The sequence below is a fragment of the Panthera pardus genome, unplaced genomic scaffold, assembly GCF_024362965.1.
Source record: "Panthera pardus isolate Hobbes unplaced genomic scaffold, ASM2436296v1 HiC_scaffold_16, whole genome shotgun sequence".
NCBI classification, from domain to species: Eukaryota; Metazoa; Chordata; class Mammalia; order Carnivora; family Felidae; genus Panthera; species Panthera pardus.
This window is the reverse complement of record NW_026526721.1, coordinates 3,239,802-3,264,605: the sequence shown is the minus strand read 5'-3', so window position 1 is coordinate 3,264,605 and position 24,804 is coordinate 3,239,802. Positions and strand designations below refer to the sequence as shown.

At 58.8% G+C, this 24,804-nt stretch overlaps 1 protein-coding gene across 7 annotated transcripts; it reads right to left on the bottom strand.

The window, feature by feature from the left end:
* Positions 1–2,639: 2,639 nt before the first annotated feature.
* Positions 2,640–24,557, bottom strand: WDR4 (WD repeat domain 4). Of its 7 annotated transcripts, none has more exons than XM_019432682.2 (11): positions 24,325–24,557; positions 22,235–22,300; positions 20,926–21,069; positions 15,958–16,114; positions 15,184–15,296; positions 12,317–12,377; positions 8,672–8,770; positions 7,004–7,068; positions 6,083–6,266; positions 4,845–4,914; positions 2,640–2,884 (listed from the first exon to the last, which is right to left on the bottom strand). In XM_019432682.2, exons 1-11 carry the CDS (start codon positions 24,411–24,413, stop codon positions 2,703–2,705), a joined length of 1,230 nt encoding a protein of 409 aa, XP_019288227.2. In that variant the 5' UTR covers positions 24,414–24,557; the 3' UTR covers positions 2,640–2,702. The 7 variants fall into 7 exon arrangements, with proteins under 7 accessions (XP_019288227.2, XP_019288228.2, XP_019288232.2 ...); XM_019432683.2 differs by having other exon boundaries at positions 20,978–21,069; positions 22,230–22,300; positions 24,325–24,355; XM_019432687.2 differs by lacking the exon at positions 20,926–21,069 and adding an exon at positions 21,101–21,202 and having other exon boundaries at positions 24,325–24,344.
* Between the last annotated feature and the right edge of the window lie 247 nt (positions 24,558–24,804).

Below are 24,804 nucleotides of genomic sequence, written 5' to 3'. Positions count from 1 at the left end.
AACTCTTCTCCCCCCAAAAGGTAAAACATACAAACAGGAAGAAAAAATGGAAAGTAGAAAATAAAACCAACGGGGTGTGTAAGGAGCTAATCCTCAGCTCCCACGGCAGGCCAAGAGGCGGAAACACAAAGAGGCCGGCTTTGTGAGGCAGCTGGCGGCGGACCCGGCTTCCCAGCAAGGCCGTCGTGGGAGAAAGCGAGCACGAAACAGAAAACCCTTCCAACACAGCACGTGGCCATCACGGGTGTGCGTTCCGACCAACCAACCGAGAAAGAAAGGCCTGGGGCAGCCGGGGGCCTGTGGGTCAGGGTCCCCACGGGAACACGGCTCACACCCACCTCTGGGAAGGCCTGGATGGAGGGCCTCACTCAGGAGACAGGGACAGGGTTTCAGGATCAGGAGGCCACTTCGGTCCCAAAGGGGTGCAGCCCCACAGGAGGCAGCTGCAGCAGTGGAGAAGGGTGCTGGGTCTCCTCTCCCACCCCCAGCCCCACCCGCCGCCGGAGCCCGAGTCCGCGTGTGCTGGGGCAGGAGGGGGACGGAAGCACCCATGTGGACGGAGCACGACCCGCCGACTGCGTTATTACTGTCGGCAGCGTGGTGGTTCTTGGAGGATGTGGACGTACGAAGGGAAATACAAGCAGTGAGCGCAACGCGGCCGCTGGGAGAAGGAATGAGGAACGGGGCTGAAGGGCGCAGGGCGGGTCTCTGTCACTGTCGGCTGGTCAGCAGAGTTTGGTCTTGGCCGTGTGCACCTGGGACTGAGAATAACGAGAGAGATTTGAAAGAGAGCACCGGAGAGGCAGTGATGGCTGCGGCCGCCCTGCGGTCCGTTCTGATCCTGACGGGCGGCTTGGCACCACCTCCCAGGCAGGCGCCAGAGGGCCCCGCGCACACAGCCCTCAGCTCCGCCCCTGCCGCCCTGTTTCAGGCACCTGCCCATGAACACAGCGAACGTTCCGCGAGAAAGAAAGCCCACGTGAACACAGAAGAACAGGGTTTGGCTTTGTTTTTAAAGACGGTCACCAGTTAGTTTTAAAACTATACAGGTTTAAAAGGCATTTTAAAGAGAGATTGACAAACTTCCCCCTAAGAGCCAGATGATAAATACCTCAGACTGCACCAGCCATCTGGTCTGTGAAACTGCCCCGCTCTGCTGTCGTGGCCCAAAACAGACCGAGGCCACACCTAAACCAACGGGCGCAGCTGGGTCCCAGTACGGTTTTACTCAAGGACGCTGGGATTGGAACCGCATGGGATTTTCACATGCCACGAAGTATTGTTTTTCTTTTGCCTGGTTTTCGATCACTGAAAAATGTGAAAGCCGTTCCCGGCTCACAGGCCACACAGACCCAGGCAGCAGCAGGACTTGGCCCGCAGGCCCCCCGTCAACACGTCACCACCACCAGACCCAAATTTCTCCTAAAACCAAGAACTTCAAAGCGGATTAACGAGAACGCTGTCTGTGCGCAGTGCAGGGCTGACGAGGTCTGGCTCCTCGGGCAGGACCCTGGGGAACCCCCAGGCGCGTCCCCGCTGCGCCTTCAAAGACTTCTGCCCATCCCAACACCCCACTGTACCCCTTGTGGGAAGGGTGAGCGGCTCACCCACGGCTCTGTCTTCAGATCAACGTTTAAAGCAAAAACAAGGCACTTAGGGATTTCGCTTCTGTGACACAAAACTGGTCTCTAAGTACCCCAAGAAACCCCGCACCAAAGGCATCACGGACTCACACGGGCTTTCCCACCTCGGAGACCGATCACCCAGAAGTGGGTAAAAGCACAAGTAAGCACATCAGCGGACCCCTCTGTAAGACTACCCACCAAAGAAACGCTTTTTCACATTAACAAGTCAGCATTTCAGTCACAGACCGTACACTCATCAAAGACGTTTTGCTCAATATATTTTGAAATTAGTTCCAAATGTTGCTCCTAAACATTTCCAGAAGCTGCAAAAAGCTCATCTCTATTCATCGGTGATTAGAATCCAGCGGATGCCCCGGGTCTTTGCATCCCGTGCAGAGTTGACACGGAAATCACAGATATACGTAACACCCTCCACCGTTTCCCTGGAGAGCCGGGTTCCGGTCGGGGCTCCCGGGTCCTCACGCCCCGAAGGAAGTCCAGTCTGCGCCCCGCGCCCCGACCAGCTCACGTCACGGCGGCGGGGACCGAGCAGACGGCGGTGGCGGCCACCGGAGGAACGGAGCCACCCCGCCTGGGTTTCGGGCCCCACCCGGCGGCGGCCCCCACGCCGGACAGCACGCCCCACCATCTAGAGGGAGACACAGGGACGAAATGTGCCGCCCACGCTGCCGCAGAGCTCGCGGACTCCCCTGGAGAAGCGTCCAGCGCCACGGGATCAGTGGAAGCTCCACAGCCGCCACGCCCACCACAGGTTCCGGTCTCCTCCGATACGAAGAAAAGGCGCTTCGAGGCACCGGCACTACTCGTTGCGTCTCTGGTCGAGTACCAGGCCGTCTGGTTTCCCTTCAACCAGAAGGGTGCCCAAGACGCCAGGCAGAAGAGCCTGTTCGGCGGCGGAAAGTTCTAGAGCCAGGATACCGACCAGTTCTCTGGGACGGCCCACGCGTGTGCGGAGCTGGTGCGGACCTAACTGCCACCAAGCGTGGGTCGGGGAGCCGCGGGCAGAGGGGACAGCAGAGCCGGCTTTGGCTTGAGGCCACGAGAGTGCCGGGGCGGCTAGGACGGGCACCTCAGGGACGCCTCCCCCGGCTTCATCTTCTTGGCCTGCCCGTTAGGCCCAGCAGCCGGGTTCTGCCGCCGCTTCTGCAGCCTCTCCTCCTTCTTCCTCAGGTACGCAGTCACGTTGTCAAAGGTGGCCTTGTAGAGACCACTGAAACCGACGTCCACGCCAGCCACGCCTGTGCAGGAGGGAACGGAAACAGAGGCCAGGTGGGATGGGGACCGAGGCCCTGCCGCAGGGGGATCAACTCGCCACAGCCCAGACCTCCCAGCAGACCCGCGGCACCTGCTCCGAGGCGCCCCCATGATGCCCGTCTCCGGGTGGCCACACCAGCCGGACCCAGGACTTGCTTCCGACAACACGCCAAAGCCAGGTCATCGCCAGGAGACAAGGCACAAGGGCTGTGGCTCACACGCTCGTATGAGCCGCCCGACAGGGGCGCCTGTGCTGGGGACTGCAGGCGGCCTGCCGCCAACAGCCACCAAGGAAGCGAGGCCCTGGGCCCAGCGGCCTGCAGGGACCAGGACCCTGCCAGCAACCACTGTGTGCGCCTGGAATCAGATCCCACCCCAGGGGCAGCGGAGCTTCTCAGAACCACACAAACAGCCCAGTAAGAAGTATTGTCGCCTTCACCCACTGAGCATGGGATACTCGTTACGCAGCAAGGTAATGGACGCGGACTGATCTCAGTGTCAAGGGTTGAGAGGCCTGATGGCCACAGACCAGCCCCACGGGGTCCACTTCACCCCGGTCAGAAACCCCACAGGGCCCGCTGCTCTGGGTCCCCTACCTCTTCTGGGACTTCCGTGCTCAGCTGGCCTTCCTTCCCTGTGTCTCCGCCCCCCTCCCCTCCCCCACCCCCCACCCCCGGCACCTTAACCACACCTGCGCTGTGAGCAGACCGGTTTACCTGCAGAACTTCAGGAAAACTAAGCCCACCTTGGACCTGGCCCTCCCAGGGGATCCACAACAAGACAAGCTGGCCCCAGGCCCCGGCAGGGATGATGGCCAAGTGTCAGGCAGGGAGTAGGCTCACCAGTGTCCCCAACACAGTCCTGCTACACACCCACTTGACAGTGTTGCTAAAGCAAATCCACACAGTGCTGGGAGGACGGAGCCCGGTCACTGCCCTAGTCCTTCCACCCCGGAAGGAAAGATGGAAGCTAACCCTGGGACACAGAGCCAACAAATCCCCATGAGAACACCTTCCACGAGACTTTAGATCATTGCCAGGGTCAACAAAGAATTCACGTGTGACTCTCTTGAGTTCCAAGAACTCAGACTTCTGCCTGGGGAAGGCTCTGACAGGTGTCTTCTGCTCAACCACGTCTTTACTCAAATGAGGGCAGCTGACTCCCAAAGATGGCCATGAGTCATCCCTGTGACAAGGTCGCCTCAAGTCTCTGCCCAAGAAAAGCATCGTGGAAGCCACTAGAAGCTGCGCAGCTAAGGGCTTGCCTTCCTCTATCAATAAAAACGGAGCGAGGTCTTGTCCTTGTAACATTCTCAGACAGGATTAAGTGAGGGCAGCACTCAATGCTTACCACGGGCCCTTCAACTGACGGGGACCCGTGGCTCTGACCGCCAGGCCACTCTCCTCACACTGCAGCACCACTCTGGGGGGGTGGGGGATCGGCCTTCTCACCACTCTCTCCTTCTCTCGGCCTGGGGTTCACACTGGGTCCCACACTGGGCCAAGAAGACCCTCGGGGGTTCCAGGGATTGTCCCCATGCCTGACCTCATGGCCAGGAACCGCTCAGAGCCAACATTCGAGGCTCACGAGTCGCCCTGCGCTCCAAGTGAAGGCCCACCCGTTACCGGCCCCGCCCTGGGGACCAGCACCGGCAGCCCTGAAGGCAAAGGGGTGGACCCCGCCCCGACTGTGACCCCGGTTCCCATGCAGCTCATGGTCCTGGAGCAGGCTCACACTGGGCGTTCCCAGTGTGGGTGTGGGTCAGCCCCCCCCGGTGCCCCAACCAGCCGCTGGCCTTCTGGAGGGGACACAAACGCATGCCACGCTTCCTGTATCCTTGCTCAGAAAAGTGGCTTCCTACTGTGTATCGCAGCCTGGGATCTGCCCCTGGCCATGGCCAATTCTGGATGTCACCCCGAAAACAGGCTGCGCCCACATTCTTACCTTCCAGCATGGCCCAGTTCCCCCGGAGATGGGCGGAGACTTTCTCCACCGCGGCGTCTTCAGGAGCAGCCTGAGAAGACAACGGAGAGAGGCAGGACTCAGGCCGCGGTGCTGCCGGTGCTGGAAAGGGCAGACCCGCCAGGCGTGGTCCAGGCGGCCGGGGCCCGGGAGACACCCGCTCGGGCCGCCCGACACCAGGCAAAGCCAGCCGGCAGTCCCAGCGCGACAGATGCAGCCGTCCTCACGTCTCGTCGGATAAAGACCCATGACGTGAGGGCCACCGACGTTCCCTCCACATTGGCTTGTCGAGCACGACCTTTTCTGAGGAGCCCGGCAGACCCCACACTTCCCAGCCGGGGGCATTCTGTTCGCCACCACTTTCTGATGAAAATACCCCGAGAGGCTCCGGGCGTCTCCAAAGCCCTCGGTCAAGTGAGCGCTTGTAACGGACGGGCCAGCCAGCATGGGGCTTGGGCGGGCTTTATCTCGCCCCCCCCCCCCCCCCCGCCACGTCCTAGGAGATTCGGGACGGGCGGGAGACAACGCCGCTTTACAGACGGGGGAGCCGACTCAGAGAATGTGCGAGGTTCACACGTTGCCCGGCCCACAGCCCACACCCCTTTCTGCACAGATGGGCGCTCCTGAGTCCAGTGCCCCACGTGCAAGGCCACGTGCAGCCTGCCGATGTCGAGGCCACACACCCAAGCCACCCCAACTGTCAGTTCCTCTGCTAAAAAGACACGTGACCAGAAAAGTCAGAAGGAACATATGCCGATGATGGCAACTACCCCCCCCCACCCCCCAAAAAAACCACTACAGGCATCGTGACATGAACAGAGCTGGCTGAGGGGGGCGCCCGGGTGGCTCAGTCGGTTGGGCGTCCAACTTCGGCTCAGGTGATGTTCTCATGGTTCGTGGTTCGAGCCCCGCGTCAGGGTCTGTGCTGGCAGCTCAGGGCCTGGAGCCTATTTCCGATCCTGTGTCTTCCTCGCTCTGGCCCTCCCCCCCTCACACTCTGCCTCACTCTCTCTCTCTCTCTCTCTCTCAAAAATAAACAGACATTAAGGAAAAAAAAAAAAAAAAGAGCTGGCTGGGCATCCCTGCTCCCTGAACCCACGTCACAAATCCTCCGGCCACACCCCCCCCCCCCCCCCAGCACCGAGCCACGATCGAGCTGGAAGGGGGCACAGCCGTCACCCCCTCCACCCCCACCAGAGGCACAAGGCCAGCAACCTCACCTGCCACTGGCCGCCCACAGGCCTGCAGAGCACAAGGGGGGCTTCCCGGTGGTCCTGCAGGACCCACAGTCCCCGGCCCTCCTCGAAAGCGATGTCCCACACTCTGTGCCGAAACGTCAGCCGCTGTCTGTAAACCAGCTGCTGTCTGGCGGCATCGAGCTGGAAAACGTAGACCGCGGGAATACTTTCCGCAAAGAGAGAGAGAACTTGTATTACGGCTACGACCAGGCCCACGTGGTATCATTCGACGTGTACAGCTTAGTGCCGTGCCCGGGTCGCCCCGAACAGGGACCCGGCCATCGCCAACCTCTCGGCTGCAGGCTCACGAGCGGCCCAGCCGGACGCACCTAGCCGAGCCGCCTCCGGGCCGCAGAGCCGTAGGACCTAGGGTCGCTGCAAGTGCAGGTCGCCCAGTTCTGGCTCAGCCTGCCCTGCGGCACTAGGGAACCAGTGCGGCACAAAACAGGTGGAGAAGGTGACCGTCCCGGCTGCGCCTCGTCGGACGGCACGGGATGCACCGGCACTCCCACCCGCTCTAAACCCGCTCTAAACCCGCATCCTTGCTGTAAAACAAGCGGAGATGCCCGCGGCAGGCTTGTCCTGAGGACACAGGAGATGTGCGGACACACCACACGCCCACGCGGCGCATGGAGATGGTGGAGCGCCCGCGGATGGCACGCGCCCCCGAAACCCTCCTCCTCGGCGCCTCGGCACCGGAGCCCTCGGGAGGGCCAGCGGGTCGTCCCGTGACCTGCCCGGCCCTCAGGAGGCACCGACTGAGGTGCGTTCCACAAGTCTTGGGTGGCCCTCGGGCACAGATTTTCTCAGGCACAGCTGGAGACCAGTGAACCGAGCAGCGCGTACAGGAGGGCCAGCCCACAGCAAGGGGCCCACGGACGCCCCGCAGCAGCACGAGCTCACCAGTCACACAGCAGCGCCACGCAGCCGTCCTGGCTCCAGTAAGTGATCCTGGAGGCGGCAAACCTCTGCAAGGGAGCACAGCAACGTAAATGCACGCTAGCTGCCAGGGACCCGGCCCCAGACTACTCTGTTCAAAGCGAGATCGGACGCGGCAAGACTTTGACGGTTGCCACCACGGTCGAGGAAGGAAAAAGAGACGGCCCTAGAATTTTCTGGAAATCGGTGAAAGAAAAGGAAGACGCGGCAGACCCCCATGACACAATTCCGATGTGCCACGAGAGCTGGAGAAGCCTCTCCGTGGCTCTGGCCCTCCCTCCAGAGCCCATGCAGTGTCTTTGGAGCCAACAGAACTGGTCAGAAAGCAAGACCAGGGGGCAGCAGAGAACACAAGGAATTATTAACAAGACACAACGGTGTCGAGGTCCCCTGGTCCTGGAGAGGGAAGCACCAGACACCCGCCAGTCGGGAGAAGTGGAGGGAAAGGTCTGGTGCTCACCAAGCCTGGCCTGAGGGGCTGGGCCATGTGGGAGGGGGACTCCAGGGAGGAAGGTGAGGAGCCGAGGGGCGGGGATGGTCCACAGACCCTGCAGGTCTTGAGGGCCAGGCCCGAGGCCAGACACCTGCTGGTTCAGGGTCCTCTCTCAACCTCACTGTCCCAGAGCGTCAGAAGGTTCAGAGAGCACGAATATGAAAAAGTTACTGGAACAAATCAGGCCTCTATTCGCCACAGCCTCCAACGGGGCACCAGCATGGCAGGCACCCGAGCAGAAGGCACCACGAGCAGGTGGCCAGAGCAGCAGAGTCGGCTGAGCCGGAGGCCCAGGCAGCCACTCGGCTGGGTGGCCACGGCCCCAGGGGTCCTTGAGGCTCTGGCCCGTGGTCAGGCCTGGCCTGCCCACTTCGGAGAGGGAGTAAGGGCAGCGGCTACAGAGCAGTCCCAGGATGAGGCAGAAGAACCCTTCAGTTCTCATGCGGACCTCCTGCAGGCTGGCGGGGGGGCCATGTGGGGGCTCCGGGGGAAACTGCAAAGCTCCCAGTGACAGGCAGGACATCCTGGTCATCAAGAAACCACACCGAGGGCCAGCTCTGCGGGCCTGAACAGCCATGAGAGCGGACTGCTCCCTCCCTGCCAGGCCCAGCAGGGCCTCCGGGAAAACCGGTGGGGCTGTCCTCAGGTGACCAACCTGGACCTCAGCCGTGCAGGGCACCAGCTGGGAAGCATCAAAGAGCTGAGTGCCCATGAGCACGGAATCCGGAACACCCCAAAGGGCCGCCCACACGTTCTCCCCTGAAAATCTTTCACAACCAAAGGCCCAGGTGACCTGACCTGAGGATACACTGGCCAGTGTGTCGTCCCAGGGGTACGGGGAGGGTCACGAGACTAATTAAGTTCTCCGCTCAAGCATCGCTGTCTTTTCTGTTTCCAAGCAGGATCGGGAGAGGCACTTCTGTAAAGCGGGTGTTGCAATGCACGTACAGCGAAATACAAATTATCTCCTACTTACACGACCGGGCGCCCTCAAGGAGAACACGCGTTCTCCCAAGCTGGAACAAGTCTGTGCTGACGGCAGAGAGCCGTTTCCCACGCAACAGTGGCTCTGGCTCACGGCATCCCCGGGACTGGAGAGGCGCCCTGCAAAGTCCAATAAACCCACACCCAGACGCTACCTCGTCACCCCGGGGCTCCGCCGGCTCCTGCGGGCTGGTCAGGTGACAGCAGTGCAGCTCTCGGCCACTTCTGTACTCCCAGAGCCTCAGGGTGCGGTCCTGCACACAGCAAGGACAGGTCAGTGTGCACTCGGGGGGACACCCGGGCCTGCTTGGGGGGGGGGGGGGGGCCCTGACTCAGCGGAGCCGGCACAAAGGCTCTCTGCCCACAGTCACGCAACCACTAAGAAAACACGTGACCCCAATGGCAAAGCGGGCAAAGGACACGAGATGACCCGTCACGTACAGACATCACGGACCATGGCGGCTGGGTTGGAGCCAGAGCACGCACGCACACACACACACACACACACACACACACACACACACACACCCCGCAACAATCATGTGCTCGCACAGGAGAAACACGGGTCGGGCCAAGCACAAGGACGGTCCCACGTCCCTGTTTAGGAACAGTGAAAAGGGGGCGTCCATTTGTTCCCCGTGAGACCGTCAACTGTGTGGCCGGTAAGGAAACTGGTGTGCGACCCAAAGGCCTCAGCGCCCCGCAGATACACACGACAGAGGAAGAACTCGTATTAACAAATGCAGGTCACGGCGCTCGCTGAAGGGACGGGACACGCGAAGAACCGCACGTCTAAGGAGAATGAGCAGGGAGTGAAGCGCGGGTGAGCCGTCGGGTCCGCCCAGGAAACCCGTGCGCTAGATCCCGTCGCTGGAAACGCGTGCACAGGCCCACGCGCACCTGAAAACCTAACGCTGACTCATCCAATGAGACGCCACCACACAGCGCACACGGCAGGTTTTAAGCCACCACGAGAAAAGGACGGACGACAAACTGCCCGAGTGTCAAGAGCAGGGGTGTGTGGGCGTTGGGCAAGAGGACGTAGCCGCCGTGAACACACATGCCCACCCCCGCGTCCCTCCCCAGTGACCAGAAAGGGAGGTTTCAGAAGCATGAACCCTCGAGGATGAAGACAACAGTCACGTGAGGCCACCCGGGAGGAGCTGAAGGGAGGGACAGGCCGTAGGGGGCTGAGATGCGACGCACCAGGCCGGGCCCAGCAGCACAACCAGGGGGTCCGTCAGAGCAGCCGGACTCCCCACCCTGCTGCCCGCAGAGCCGCGGGGTCCCCGTCCGGGTCCAGAGTGAGGGACCACACCACTGGCCCTCCCTGGTCACCTCCCGGGGCAGGCAGACAGGCCTGACGCCCAGGAGGGCAAAGACTGGGCAACGTGACCACCGGGAGAAGAGAGGTGACCCACGGCTATAGGTGCCCGACTCCGACACCCTGGACTCGAGGGACACTGGCCACTGCCCTGTCCCCACCACACACGGACACCCCCCTGCAAAAGGCAGACATCACACACGGTGAAGGAAACGCAAACGTGTGATCTCGGGGGTCAAAGGCCCTCCGCTCGGCGTGGCGCTGCGAGGGGAGAACGTTCTGGGCACCAGAAAGGCTGCCGAGAACCAATGGTAACAGCAGAACTTCACAGCCCACAGGACACTGGGAAATTAAGTTGCGGAGACGTCCCCACAGCAGAAGCAGGAACATGAGGGAAATGTCAAGGGAAAGACAACGAGCCATTCGAGAAGCACACCTGAGAGTGAGGACTCTTCCCCAGGAGAGAGGAGGGTCTCGAATCGGGCGGGGATGGGGGTAGGGGGCGCTAACCACATAGCTGGTCAGAGCCCTGACCCCCATCTCCAGAGCACGGGGCACGGAGGCCCCCAAAACGTCCAGAGAAGGGGGAACAGATCCCACAGAGAGGACGCAAACCCTCACGTGAGATGTGGGGGGCGGCGGGGGGCGGGGGGTAGCTTTAACCTGGAGTTCGGATACCCACCTACCCACCAGGCGGGGGCGGAGGATTCGGGGCGTTTCCAGAAAGGCGGCTTCCTAACACCACCCTCCCTCCACCTTCAGAGGCACCCCTGGGAGAAAGGAGGGACTGAGAACGTGAACTAACATGAGGGGCGTCCGGAGGCAGCAGGAAAGAAGGGGTCAAGAGCAAGACAGTGTCACCACCCTCCGCAGGGCAGGGAAACGGGGGGGGGGGAGGGGGGGCGCGTGTTCTCCTGTTTCTCAATCACTCTTGTTCTCTGGACACTCAGAGCGGAAGTTAAAAGGGCAAAGAGGCCGGGGACGCACCTCGCAGGGGCAGTGGGAGCCAGTGCCAGTTTTCACTGGGGGCCTCACAGCAGAATGTCACTTTGTAAGCGTGTGTTTCTCATGACAATAAACACTAGGAGCGCCAGCCTGGCCCGGTCGGTAGAGCGTGCACCTCTTAACCTCAGGGTTGTGAGTTCAAGACCTACACTGGGTACAGAGATCCCTTAAAAAATAAAATCTTTAGAGGCGCCTGGGTGGCTCAGTCAGTCAAACGTCTGACTTCGACTCAGGTCATGATCTCACAGTTCATGAGTTTGAGCCCTACATCGGGCTCTGTGCTGACAGCTCGGAGCCTGGAGCCTGCTTTGAATCCTGTGCCTCCCTCTCTCTCTCTCTGCCCCTCCCCTGCTTGCACTCTGTCTCTCTCCATCTCTCAGAAATAAACATTAAAAAAAAAATTTTTTTTTAATTTTTCAAAAATAATGAAGAGAACTGCACCTTGCACAGGGCAGGGCACAGGGTGGGCAGAGCTCTCCCGCATCTTTAAACACGCTCCTAAGCAAAACACGGAACTTGACAAAGCCAGTGCCAGAGTCAAAAGTGTTCGTTCTACTTTTCTATGTGCTCGGATGCTTGTTTTATTGTGAGAAACACTGGGAGGTGTAGGTACAGAATTCACAAAAACCGGCCACCTCTGGGAACTCTAGCCACACCTACTTTCTTCCGTTTGCTATCACAGGACCAAGCACAGCTGGGAGGAAGAGTCAGAAAGCAGAACGCAAACGTGGTGAAGCAACAAAGAACAGACGTGTAGACGGCGGCCAGGTGTCTGCGGGACGGCAGGGAGGCCGCTGTTCCCACCTGGAAGCCCGAACTCAGGAGGGCCAGGAGCCTTCCGGGCAGCCCACCCAGGCACCCGAGTCCCCTAGAATGCTAAGGAGCAGGAACGACAGAGGAGGAGGGACAGGACAGGGCTTCTGGGAAGAGAGGAAGAATCAGATGCAATCAGTAATTCAAAACCTTCTCTGGGCAAAAATCTTCCTCAGAGCAAAGAGGTCTCTGGCGACGAAACTATCCAGGCTTCGAGTCCCACCTTCCGGACACCAAAGTTTTCACTACTAACCAACCCCCCCCCCCCCCCCCACCAAGGCCAGACGTTGGCCCGAAGGACAGGGTGGGGGACAGGGTGAAGCGCAGCAGTAACTCGGGGGAACGCAGGTCCCCCTGGGACTCAGGTACTGTTGTACCGGAGGTCACGATGCTATTCCAGCAAGACGACAACCCTGAGACCCGACACACACACGGACACACACACAGAGGCAGCCTGGGACGGACACCCCCCCACCCCCCCACCCCCGAATGTAAGCCCCTAAGCAAGGAGGCAGCCTGGGTCAGCTCCAAACTTGGGAAAACAAGCACCATCTAGTGGAGAACAGCCAAGACCCAGCACCAGGACGGGCCCCCAGCCCCACGCGGATCCCCCGCTGGAAGGCGCCCACAGGTGCTCACCACGGAACCGAGCACTTACCCCGGATGCGGACAAAAGCAGCTCGGGGTGGTCGGGCACCACGAAGATGCGGCTCACAAACCTACAGCGTGAGAGAAGCAGAGGGTGAGCTGAGCTCTGGCACGCTGCTCTGACACCCGCCCGGCCCGTCTGTCCTCGCCAAAGCCTTGTCCCACATGCCCCCGAGCCCCGGGGAAAACTAAGGAGGGTCCACAGGGAGCTGGACAGCGCCGAGCAAGCCGGGGAGCACACCGCGTCATTCTCAGGGCCCAACAACATGACAACCCACAGGAGGGACCGGCCCAGCCCGGCCGCGCTCCCCACCCTGGACGCGCTCCCCAGACGCGCTGCTGGAAAGGTCCAGGAGTTTCTGTGCCGCTGCTCGAGCCGCCCCGCTCACAGCCCGAGACCTCCCCTGCAGGTCCGTGATGATGGAGGCCTCAGGGTGGGATCCGTGGGACGGAGCAACAGTGGTCGGCAGGCAGACACAGACCCACCGTCCTTCAGCCCGCGGTCGTCCCCAGAAGCCCACCTTGGAGCCAGCCTCGCCCTGCGAGGGAGACGGCCTCCCCGGCTTTCCCGCCAGCTGTATGGTGGTCACCAGCGCACGGCCCCCGGGGACCCCAGGCGGCTGGCCCCAGCACTCCCCCGGCACAGAACGTCCGTTACGGACGCCGTGGGTCACCTCCACGAGTCAAGACGAAGCGGGTGGAAACCCGTTTCTACAGATTTTACACAAAAGTCTTAAAAATCTATTTTTATTTGGGGCACCTGGCTGGCTCAGCAGGCAGAACGTGCGACTTAATCTCAAGGTTGTGACTTCTGGCCCTGTGCTGGCTGCAAAGATTGCTTAAAAATACTGTTTTTAATCTATTTTTACCACTTATTCGCTCACTGAAATACCTACTGAGCCCTACTACCTGCCGCCGTGCGGAGGGCTGGGGACAGCAGTAAGCACAGCCCACGAAGGCTGCAGGAGCCAACAGGAGATGGGCCGGCAGAGAGCCCAACAGAAACAGGGCTCCAGCCACGTGACTCAAATTTGCAAGGGACCCCATCTAAGAATTAGACACCGATGTGGCGCGCCTGGGTGGCTCCATCAGTCAAGTGTCTGACTTCTGCTCAGGTCATGATCTCATGGTTCGTGGGTTCAAGCCCGGCATTGGGCTCTATGCCAACAGCTCAGAGCTGGAGCCTGCTTCAAGTTCTGTGTGTCTGTCTCTCTCTCTGCCCCTCCCCTGCTCACGCTGTCTCTCTCTCAAAAATAAATCAACATTAAAAAAAGAAATTAGACACAGATGAAAGTAACCGAAGCTACTCTTAACTCGGTAACACCCAAAATATTACCATCTCAACAGGCAATCAAGAAAAAAATTAGTAACAAGCTATTTTTCCGTTCTTTTCTCGTACAAAGTCTTCAAAATCAGGTATCTTACACTAACAGCACATCTCCCTTCAGACTTCAGGATTCGTGGCTCCTGTCTGGACAGTGAAGGCTAAGAGAAAAGCAGAGCAGGACAGGATGAGGGGAGGGGCCTTCCTGAGAAGGCAGGTGGCATCCAGCTGGACACTGAAGAAGTGGAGGAGAGCACGGAGGAGAGCTCTACCAAGTGGGGACAGCAAACACAGCACAAGCAAAGGCCCTGAGGCAGAAGTGTGCTGGGTGGGGTGGGGTGGGGTGGGGTGGGGAGCAGCAGACCCCAGGGAGAAACCAACAGAGCAGGGGCCCGAGGGCTCGCAGGTCGGAACTCTGGACGCTGGATCGCCACAGAACTCAATCAAAGCCCACACAAGCTATCAGGAGCGACAAATCCGGGAACCATCCACCTTCCCAGAGGTCATTCTTTACATCCCGTTCAAAACCAAGGAAACAGGAGCGATTGCAGAATTAAATCAACTTGTCCCAACGTCTTCTGCAGCCTCAAATAATGTACTTTAAACACTGCAACTGGGGCGTCTGGGGGGCTCAGTCAGTTACGTGTCCGATCCCAGCTCAGATCATGATCTTGCAGCTCGTGAGTTCCAGCCCCACGTCGGGCTCTGTGCTGACAGCTCAGAGCCTGGAGCCTGCTTCGGATTCTGTGTCTCCCTCTCTCTCTGCCCCTCCCATACTCACACTCTGTCTCTCTCTCTCAAGAATAAATAAACATTGAAAAAAAATTTTTTCCTTAAAGTAAAAGACTGCAGCAAATGAAACTAAGGGCTTCTCCTGAGCACACACTGTAATTAGCCTCGACCCCGAGAAGACCGGCATTCTTTGAAAATGCCTCCCTTGCAAAATGCCAAAATTCAACTAGAAAAGAGCTCACTTGCCCTAGAAAAGAGGTCGCAAAGGAAAGACCACTGCCCAGGTTCAGATTTAAGTCCTGGACTGTTCAAACTACGAAAGTATGTCCCCCACACACACGCCTACTGGCCACCGACCACTGCCGGGCCCTGGCGGGTGTCGGAGCAGAGAAAGGAGTGTTCCAGAAACAAGCCCTCGCCTGGAGGCCAACGTGGGGACCACTGGTGAGCGGTCACAGGCGGGAGGCGGCGGGCTTGGAGGAAAGTCCTCTGACACTGAGCGCCACGCTGGCTCCCGTGGGCAGCGTCACCACCACCACCTGTGGTGCCCTCGTGCTGGGGTCTGAGACCCCAGTGCTAACGAGAAAACCGGTCCCCGAAACACACGGGAAGGGAGGGGAAGGAAGAGGTGAAGGTTCTGAAGGGCCCCGGACAGAAGCAAGCACCGGATGGGGCCTCGCCAGGGAGCCGCCCAGGGGAGCGCTGCACACACGCGGCGGTCCCTCTCCTGCAGGCCTGGCCACAGAGCGGGTGCCCCCGCTTCTCGAGCAGCCCGCCTGGGCGTCCCGGACGTCCTCCAGTGGGGCAGGAAGGGGACTCACTCCGTGTGCCCGAGGCAGAAGGACTCGATGCTGTGCGGTGCCGCGGCCCAGCTCACCCGGATTTTCTCGTCCCGGTCGGCGGTGAGGACGTAGCAGTCATCGGGACTCACGGCCTGCGCACGAGGGTGACAAAGGACAGGTGAGGGTGGCCAAAGCCAGGACCCCCGCCCCCGGGACTCGTTCCCGGTGCTCCCCAGGTGTCCTCGCGCACACACCGCCCACACCACCCCTCGACCTCCAGCACCCGCTCCCCGCCCCCTCTCTCCCTCCTCCTCCTTGTGACCCCATGGCCACCCAGTCACCCAGTCCTGGTGGTCTTTCCTTCAAGAAACCCTCCCTCATTGTTCCTGCCGACATCCTCGGGTCCCACCCAGTCCCACCTCCTACTGGCCGCCCCCAGCCCTCACCAGGCCCCTCGGTAGGGTAGGTCGTGGCTGAGGGGCCGGAAGGACACAGAGGTGAGGCAGGCCCGTAAAGCACGGAGAACAAGCCCAGGCCTGGAGACGGTGCCTGCTCTTCCCACGGCCCTCCTCCGCCTCTGCACGCGACCCGGGCGTCCCTCACTTCCAGGACCAGCCCGACGCCTCCCCGCTGGCCCATCCGCATTCGCCGGCCGCTTCACCTTCCTAAGTCCCACTCGTGAGGCCGCCCGCTCACCGGTCTGCAGAGCTTCTACAGAACCCACACACCCCCGACGGCCGAGCTCGCAGACCCGGCCTCACCCTCGTCAGACCCTCTGCTCTGCCCCACCTGACGAGCACACCACCCACGTACCACATCCAACAACATCGACAGGTGCCCAAGTTCAAGCTTGCCGCATCCCTGTGGCTCCAACACCGAAAAGGAATAAACGTCTCCAGACTTGTCGGCCACCAGAAGTTTCTCCTCGGAGGCTGTGAAGGTCAGGGCCGTGCACCTCCTCACCACGGTCCTGGAAGGCCAGAGACGCCCACAGTTGGCTCGCACAGTCAGCACAGGAAGGGCCGACGGGCCTGCCAGCCGCGCGCTCTTCGGACACGCGTCAGCTCCTCGCCGAGCGTCTCCCCCTCCGGGTACCACAGCAGCACCGAAAAAGCAAGGCAGTTAAGAAATGGAAACAAAGCCTGTTTCCGATTCTGTGTCTCCCTCTCTCTCTGCCCCTCCCCCGTTCATGCTCTGTCTCTCTCTCTCCAAAAATAAATAAAAAACGTTGAAAAAAAAAAAAATTTAAAAAAAAAAAATGGGGCGCCTGGGTGGCGCAGTCGGTTAAGCGTCCGACTTCAGCCAGGTCACGATCTCGCGGTCTGTGAGTTCGAGCCCCGCGTCAGGCTCTGGGCTGATGGCTCGGAGCCTGGAGCCTGTTTCCGATTCTGTGTCTCCCTCTCTCTCTGCCCCTCCCCCGTTCATGCTCTGTCTCTCTCTGTCCCAAAAATAAATAAAAAAACGTTGAAAAAAAAAAAATTTAAAAAAAAAAAGAAATGGAAACAAAGCCAATGTCCTAGACAAATCTCACTTTGAAATGATATTTTTGCTTTTATGATGGCAGAATCTGGGCGGTGGATACCTGGCTGTCTAGCATGAAATCCTCTCAAATTTGCTGTGCTTGAAGATTATCCTAATAAAATGTCGGAAGACCTGCTCCTCGACCCAGCAGCTCCACCGCACGTGTCGAGGAAGAAGACGGTCGGCTTCAGAAAACACCCAACGTGCTCTGGGCGAAACCGCGAGCACACACACGACGCGGGCCCCCTGCGCCGGGAGACTCCACACCGCAGCCCGGGGCCCTGCCGGGCTGGACCCGCCCGCACTGCTCCTACGCTTGCACAACAGTCCCGAAGACGGGGTGCGGCACCCCTCCGCAAACACGCACGCGCCATCCGTCCCCACGGGGGCGGCCCCGGCACGCGGCTGGGGAGGTCTGAGTTCCGGCTCAGGCCCCATGAAAGTTCACACGCTCGTCAGTTCACACCCCGATCCGATTCACCAGGTCGGTCACACCCGCGGGTTGGAAACTGGTTCAACGCTGCGCCAGCCCGAGAAACATTACCGCGTGCGCGCGCACGCACGCACGCCTCATCCGGGGTCCTGGTCACCCAGCGTCTCGCCCACTCTCGGGGGCGGGTTTATGCAGCTTCCTCCCGCCCTCCTTCTACACTTCTTCTACACTTCTTTTCTACTCGCTGTCCACAAGGCAAGTCCCTGCACTTCCGGCTCTGTGAGACCCCACCTGCGCCACAGCCTGACGCAGACATCACGTTTATCTGCCTTACCTGCACTTGCGGTCCCTGCCCTCCCTTGTCCCCAGAGGCGATGCGAGTGCACCCCCACGGCGCCCTGCAGCTGGCGCTCCAGATGTCAGCCCGAAATGGAAACCTAAGCTCAAGCAAGCTACGTCTCCGACACGAGGACCCAACGAGGACGTCACAGCTTCTCGGGAGCAGAGGGACTAAAGGACAGAAAACGCAGGGGAGAGGGCCGCCAGCAGCAGCCGAACCTCCCCCTCCGCCCGCCAGGGGAGCTAAGAAAGGACGAGTGACGACATAAACGCGGAGAAAACAGAGGAAGACGGTGAGGCTCCGGGCAAGATTAAGCAGAACTCTCCAGGCGCGCCTTCACGTACACGCCGCCGCGGCTCCTAAAGGGCGATTACGCAGCTGCCTCGCGGCCACCCTTCCAGAGCAGCGGCCTGGGCCGGCCCTGCAGGACTCACACGGGCAACCCCCACTGCCCCTCTTCCTGATCAGCCCAGAAACGGCCCGGCTCCGCAATCTTGTCACTTCGTCTTTTGCCAGTGGGGTGGGGGGCTTCTGTCTTCTCAGGCTAAATTCGTCCTTGCAAGGACTCCAGGATGCACAGAGCAGGTGGGGGTGAGGGTCTGCAGGGGCAGATCCCGAGACAGGACAGTCGATGGGTTGGCCACTCAGCCCCCCCCCCCCCCCCGGAAGGAGGGGGGACAGGGCCCCACCTGTCCTCGGGGTCTCTCCCTTCCCTCCAGAGTCACGAGGTACACAGCCCAGTGTTCCTGTCTTCACGCCCCCCCAAGGCCAGCCTGGCCTCTCCCCTGGCCACTATCCTGGTCCAGCAGCTGAGCCCGAGATGCCCCCGCTGGGCTGGGACCCACCCAAGCCCCCCTCCAGAAAGCCATGCTTGTTCAACAAAACTGAGCCCGCCGGGCCCCACAGGGCCCCGAGGATACCAAGCTCCCCAACACCACACACCTCCAGCAGCAAACAATCTCATTTCCCAGGGCTCTGCCTTTCCGCATACTCGTATGATTTTAATGCATCTATTTCCCGAAACGGTATGACTTCCTACGTAAGATCTCTCACCAAGAAAACAGAAAACATGTCACGCCAAGTGTCCTCATTTTTGGTTCAGAAAACCCGGCCTCAGTTCCAGGCCTTTGTCATCCTGAACTGAAACCTTGAAAACAATCACTGCTACCCACGACTTCCATCTGGGCTTTTCCTCGACACCCTCCAAGGCTAGGTTTTAAGGCCACTGGAGAGCTCCGAGCTGTGACGAGTCTTGGTCAAACACGCGAGTCCAGGATGCTCCCAAGCCCGAACTGAAGGTCAAGGATGGCTGTTTTTCTGAGGAAGGGTCCATCTGTCAGGGCCGCCCCCCCCCCGACCCCCACCAAGCACAACAGGTGCTGCATCGGGCAGCACCGCACCTTACGTTGCGTTCAGGGTAAAGGCGTAGGACGAGGCAACGTGGGAAACGCAGCCTCTAGAACCTCGACGTGATCTGGCCCGCGCCCTTCGCTCGGCGGCTGACACAGACGGGACGGGAGTCCCGTGCGGTCCCGCCTAACTGCCAGCAAGCACCGTCTGCAGGGCACGCTGTACCCCACCCGCGACACGAGAGGCCCTGCACACCTAATGCACGTTTGCAACAGTCCTTTGTTGGCATCAACGTAAAAACCAACAGCCCAAATACGATTAGAGGGGGGAAAAAAACGAGACACCAGCCACCGTTTGCCAGTGTACCATTGCCGACCCTGAGTGTTCCTAGATCTTTACGGGAAGGTAATCACCAACACGGCACCTTCAAGACACAAAACCAAGTCGCAGCACCCGGGAGCCCTTGGGGAACGGCCAGAGCCCCGCCAGGAGCCCCGGGCGCTCGCCCTTCGGTCGAGGGCAAGCTCCACCACAGGATGCAGGGGCGTGGTGGCAGGCTGTGCGGACGTCCCCTCGTCCCAAGTTCAGGGCGAAGGGCTCCCCTGAGCACAGCGCACACCCCCGTACAGAGGCCACCTGGAATTTGCCTTTTCACTCTTCTCTTTGAAAGTAAGATCAATCAGGACTCTAAAAGGCGTAGCTGCTGGGGCGCCTGGGGAGCTCAGTCCGTCAAGCGTCACGATCTCCAGGTTCATGGGTTCGAGCCCCTCATCGGGCTTTCTGCCGTCAGCACAGAGCCCGCTTTGGATCCTCTGTCTCCCTCTTTCTCTGATCCTCTCACGTGTGCATGCATGTGCACTTTCCCTCAAAAATTAAACATTTAAAAATAAAATTAAACTAAGTTAAATTTAAGTTAATTTAAATTTAAAAAAAGGGGGTCGTCTGGGTGGCTCAGTCGGTTGGGCGTCCGACTTCGACTCAGGTCGTGATCTCACAGCTCGTGAGTGCAGCCCCACCTCTGAGCTGACAGCTCAGAGCCTGGAGCCTGCTTCCGATTCTGTTTCCCTCTCTCTCTGCCCCCAACCCACTCACATTCTGTCTCCGTCTCTCTCAAAAACAAATAAACGTTTAAAAAATCATAAATAAATAAATAAATAAAATAAAACGCACAGCTGTCCCCAATACAGATGTGAACCAGCTACCAGGTGGAGTCCCTTAACCCTGGTCGGTGGGTAGCTCAACGGGTACGTAACTTGCATGCGTTTTTTCTCTCTTATTGTCAAGGGACAGTTAAGCAGAGCAGCCTGCGTGGGGGTTGGGGGGGGCGGGGGCAAAGATGAGGGGACAGAGAGGCTGACCCTGCTCCGGGTGGGTGTTTCCGTCCCCGCCACAGACATCAAAGAATCCCAGCCTTCTCCCACTGGAGGAAGCAGAGAACTCACCACCGCCCCGTCAGAGTAACAGAAAATCACGTGTGCCCAGGGCCTGCGTCAGCATCCCCCACCTCTCTAAGCCCTCGAGGTCACAAAACAAGGAAGCTCTCGGGAACTCACTGACGGAGACCTCCAGAGGGACAACTAAGGCCAAAGGACACCAGGCCGCTGACACCCTCCCCCATCAACACTGAGCTCGCACACATTCTTCACATACTTGGGAATCAGGACGCTAACTTTACATCCCGCCAAGTTCAACTGCGGCACAGGTGCCTGAACGTACACAAAACCCCTCACACTCTCGGGGCGCCCGCTGTGAGTCTCCATTTCTGCCACCACGGGGCTGGAGGGGTGCTGGAAAGCAGGATGCCACGGTGGCCAGGGGCCCGCACTTTGGAGCCAGAGCGACCAGGTTCAGGGCCCGGCTCTGCCCTGGGTGCTGATGAGGATCAGCTTCTGGACTCCGGCCAGGGATGTGGGTAAGGGCAAGACCCCCGCCCGCCCCCCCCCCCCACACACACACAGACAGGGCTGTTTCGGGGATTAAATCAGTTAACACACGTAAGACCCTGAAAACAGTGCCTGGCACAGAGCTGAGACTATGTGTTAGCTGCTTATTACTAGGTCACTGTCGCTATGGTTACGGGCATGCAAGTGTAAGCTGTGCGTTCAACATCAAATTATTCAACGTTAGCATTTCATACCTGACACTCAGACATTGCCATGGTTTTGTACGGAAAAGAATCAGACGCTTACTGTCATCAGTTAAAGCAAAATAGCTGCCAGACTTGGAGAAGGTGGACGCCAGAATCGTGTCACTCCCCTTATCCGCGGGCTGCCCGTCCTCCCTGAGAAAGAGAGGACAAGGTCAGGGCTTACCTGAGTAAACAAGGCGGCCTCCCTGCAGGCTAGCCTCATTCACGTACAACACGAACAGAGGCAGAAAACGGTATGAGATTCACGTAACCAGAATATAAAGACCTATCAAGGGGACAGAGGGAGGTTCAAAACAGCTGGAATGTTTAACGAATAAACCTCATTAAACAGGCACACACACCAGAACCCAAAGAGCGGAGCTGGAAAGACCCTCAGAGATCCAGAGATCGTGACCCACTCCCTCATGGACATGAAGGGATCTAAGACTAGAGCCAAGGATTATTTTCAGCTTTTTTTTTTTTCTAATGAGCCACAAGACCAATTCTACTAAAAAAAGAACACCATACAAAATTATCACATTCTGCTTTCCTGATCTTTCAATTAACTAAAGCTAACTTCATACACCTGCCTTCAAAGCATTTAAAATCCCATTCTATTTTGGGGTGCCTGGGTGGCTCAGTTGGTTAAGCATCGGACTCCTGATTTCAGCTCAGGTCACGATCTTGAACTCAGGTAATGATCTCGGGAGCAGAGCCTGCTTGGGATTCTCTCTCTCTCTCTCTCTCTCTCTCTCTCTCTCTCTCTCTCTCTCTCAAAATACATAAAAATAAAACATTAAAATCCCATTGTATTTCAAGATGACTATAAAAAAGTTAATTACGCACAGAAACTAATTAAAAATACTTAGAAAAACCCTAATATCCTTAATGCCAAATTTAAAAGTTAGTTCCACGTTTCTTTCCGGAGGTGGTACCTGGTTTATCCACACAGCAGGGTAAAGAGAAATGAAGAATTCAGGGGCACCTGGGTGGCTCAGTCGGTTAATCTTCCGACTTCTGCCCAGGTCATGATCCCATAGTTCATGAGTTCGAGCCCCACGTGGGGCTTGCTGCTCTCAGCATATATCCCGCTTTGGATCGTCTGTCCCTCTCTCTCTCTCTCTCTCTCTCTCTCTCTCTCTCTCTGTCCCTCTCCTGTTCGCACTTTCTCTCTCAAAAATAAATAAACATTAAAAAAAGAACAGAAAAAGAAAAAAGAAATGAAGACTTCAGTAAGTAAGAAGATCATTTACTTCTTAGGCTATTCTGTCCCAATAATTCCATGATCAGGCCCGATGAGCCTCCCCCATCACCTCACCCTTTACTTTCTTGTGACTTCTCTGCTGCCGTGCTGCAATCATATGCGAAGAGGACGTCATCATCACTAAGGAAGAACAGAGATTTTAAAAAGAGCACTTTATTAATAAAAACACAGGGTTTTTCCCAGAACATAAGTAATCTTATAATCATTAAATTAAGGGTCTTATCAGGGAGCCTGAGCCGCTCAGTTAAGCCTCAGACTCTTCATTTCAGCTCTGGTCATAATCTTATGGTTTCTGAGTTCGAGCCCTGCATCAGCCTCTGCGCTGACGGTATGGAGCCTGCTTGGGATTCTCTCTCCCTCTCTCTCTCTGCCTCTCCCTACTCGCATTCTCTCTCTCTCAAAGTAAATAAATAAACTTTAAAAAAAATCAATGCAAGATGCTTATGTCAGAAGAAATTACGTTGATGTTTCTGGGGGTTTCTTGCATGCAAATTTAAAACTGCCACCTTTAAGGGGTACCTGGGTGGCTCAGTCAGTTAAGCGTCCGACTTCAGCTCAGCTCAGGTCATGACCTGACGGTTCATGGGGGGTTCCAGCCCCCGCCACGAGCTCTATGCTGACAGCTCAGAGCCTGGAGCCTGCTTCCGATTCTGTGTCTCCTTCTCTCTCTCTGCCCCTCCCCCCACTCAAGCTCTATCTCTGTCTCAAAAATAAACATTTAAGGGGCGCCTGGGTGGCGCAGTCGGTTAGGCGTCCGACTTCAGCCAGGTCACGATCTCGCGGTCTGTGAGTTCGAGCCCCGCGTCGGGCTCTGGGCTGATGGCTCGGAGCCTGGAGCCTGTTTCCGATTCTGTGTCTCCCTCTCTCTCTGCCCCTCCCCCGTTCATGCTCTGTCTCTCTCTGTCCCAAAAATAAAAAATAAAAAAAAAATGTTGAAAAAAAAAATTAAAAAAAAATAAATAAATAAACATTTAAAAAAGTTTTTGTAATAAAACTGCCACCTTTTAAAAACGTCTCAACTACCCAAGAGAGCTCCCATGGCCGCCAAACACCTACCAGTACAGGAGTCACCACCCATCTTCCCTCAAGACCCTAAGCTCTCTTCAGTTTATGCCCATCTCCCCCGTTCCAGTGCCCGGGCATAGACAGGGCACAGCCTTTAAAGTGACTGCGCTCAGACTCTTTTCCCACCAAACACTGTGACGTAGAAACACTTCTCCGAGGCAAAAACTGTGCCACCAGCACATTTCCTCAAAAGGCGTCGACCAAAGCAAGCATATCAAGTGTAATAAACCCATGTCTCCCAGTGGCACGTGTTAGGATACCAGGAGTCTCCAAAACAAAACAATCTGGAACAGACCACAGGTTTACGAGCAAGTTTTTTGTGTAAACTGAACTCAACGTTGAAAGGGGATTTCCGATACCAGGCTTTGAACAAAGCTCAGAGAGGCTATATTTGCATTTGACGGACATATGCATGAATCCGAACTACCCTAGGAAAGGAGCACGGGCCGAAACGGACCATTAATACCCATGCGGCTCCTGGGGCAAGACTATTTGATTAACACTTATTGCTAAGAATTTCGGGTGCCGTGTAAGCGGGTGCAGGCAGTTAGAGAAAGAGGGTGCAGAGCCTTGTGAAGAGGCGCTGGGGAGGTGCGCGCGACACCTAGAGCCCCAAAGAACAAGAGCGGGGTCTAGGGCTGCGGGCGAGGGAGCCGGCACGGACAAGCAGAGGGAGGCGAGAGGAGTGCGCCCGGGACCCCCTCCCAGCGCGTTCCCCGAGGGTAGGGCACCCCTCGCCAAGAGGGCAGAGGCCGCCTTCCTCACAGGGCCCCCAGAGCGGGTGTGGCCACGACCCCGAAACCGCGGGGCCTGGCCCGCGTCACCTCACGCGATCCGGCCTGGGCAGCGACCAGAAGCGTCCGGCGCCGACCCGGCCAGGCGCACGGGGCCCCGGGCCGGCGGCGGCGGGACGCACCGGGGGCGGCTCTTGAGAGGAGGCGCGGGCCGAGGAGGCGGAGGGGCTCGCAGGGGGTGCCCGCCAGGGCGGGCCCGGCCCGGCGGCGCCAGGGACTCGGGCCCTCCGGGCCCCGACGCGCGCCCGCAGCCGGGGCTCCCCGCTCCAGGCCCAGCCCCCTCACCTGCTCGCAGTGGAGGTGGCCAGGAAGCGGCTGCCGCCCCGCACCACCAGCGTCTGCCCGCACAGCGCCAGCCCCGCGGAACTCGCCATGCGCCCTCCCGCCGCGCCACCCCCCACGTGCGCCGCCCAGAGCCACTTCCTGCCGGCGCCGGGCAATGACGTCACGTAAGGCGCCGCGGGGTGACGCGCTCGGCCCGCCCCCGCGGCGCCGGAGGCCCCGGGCGTGCGCACAAGGTGCCGTCTCCTCCCCACCCACCCCCAACCCCCTCCCACCCCGGCCAGGATCCGTTGCCGATCGGTTTCGCGCGCTCCCGTGAGCACGCTTGCTGAGCATTGCTCTTTGCCTCCTGGGCAGGGCCGGTTCCGGATCTTTCTCCGCTGCAGCTGGGGCACTTGGTCCTGCTGGTACCTGCTGGGCTCTTCGTAGCCGCTCTTTCCAGAGGTGGGTGGGTGTGAGCTCCCCCGCCTGTCCCGCGTTGGC

Bases quoted from the DNA above. Each gene is read 5' to 3' on its own strand.
- WDR4 (XM_019432682.2), bottom strand. From the start codon at position 24,413: ATGGCGAGTTCCGCGGGGCTGGCGCTGTGCGGGCAGACGCTGGTGGTG. The intron at 12,378-15,183 runs GTGAGTCCCCTT...CTCACGCTGTAG, and splicing joins TTCTGCCTCGGGCACACGGA to GTTTGTGAGCCGCATCTTCG. The intron at 4,915-6,082 runs GTGAGGTTGCTG...TTGTCTTCTCAG, and splicing joins CTGTGGGCGGCCAGTGGCAG to GCTGCTCCTGAAGACGCCGC.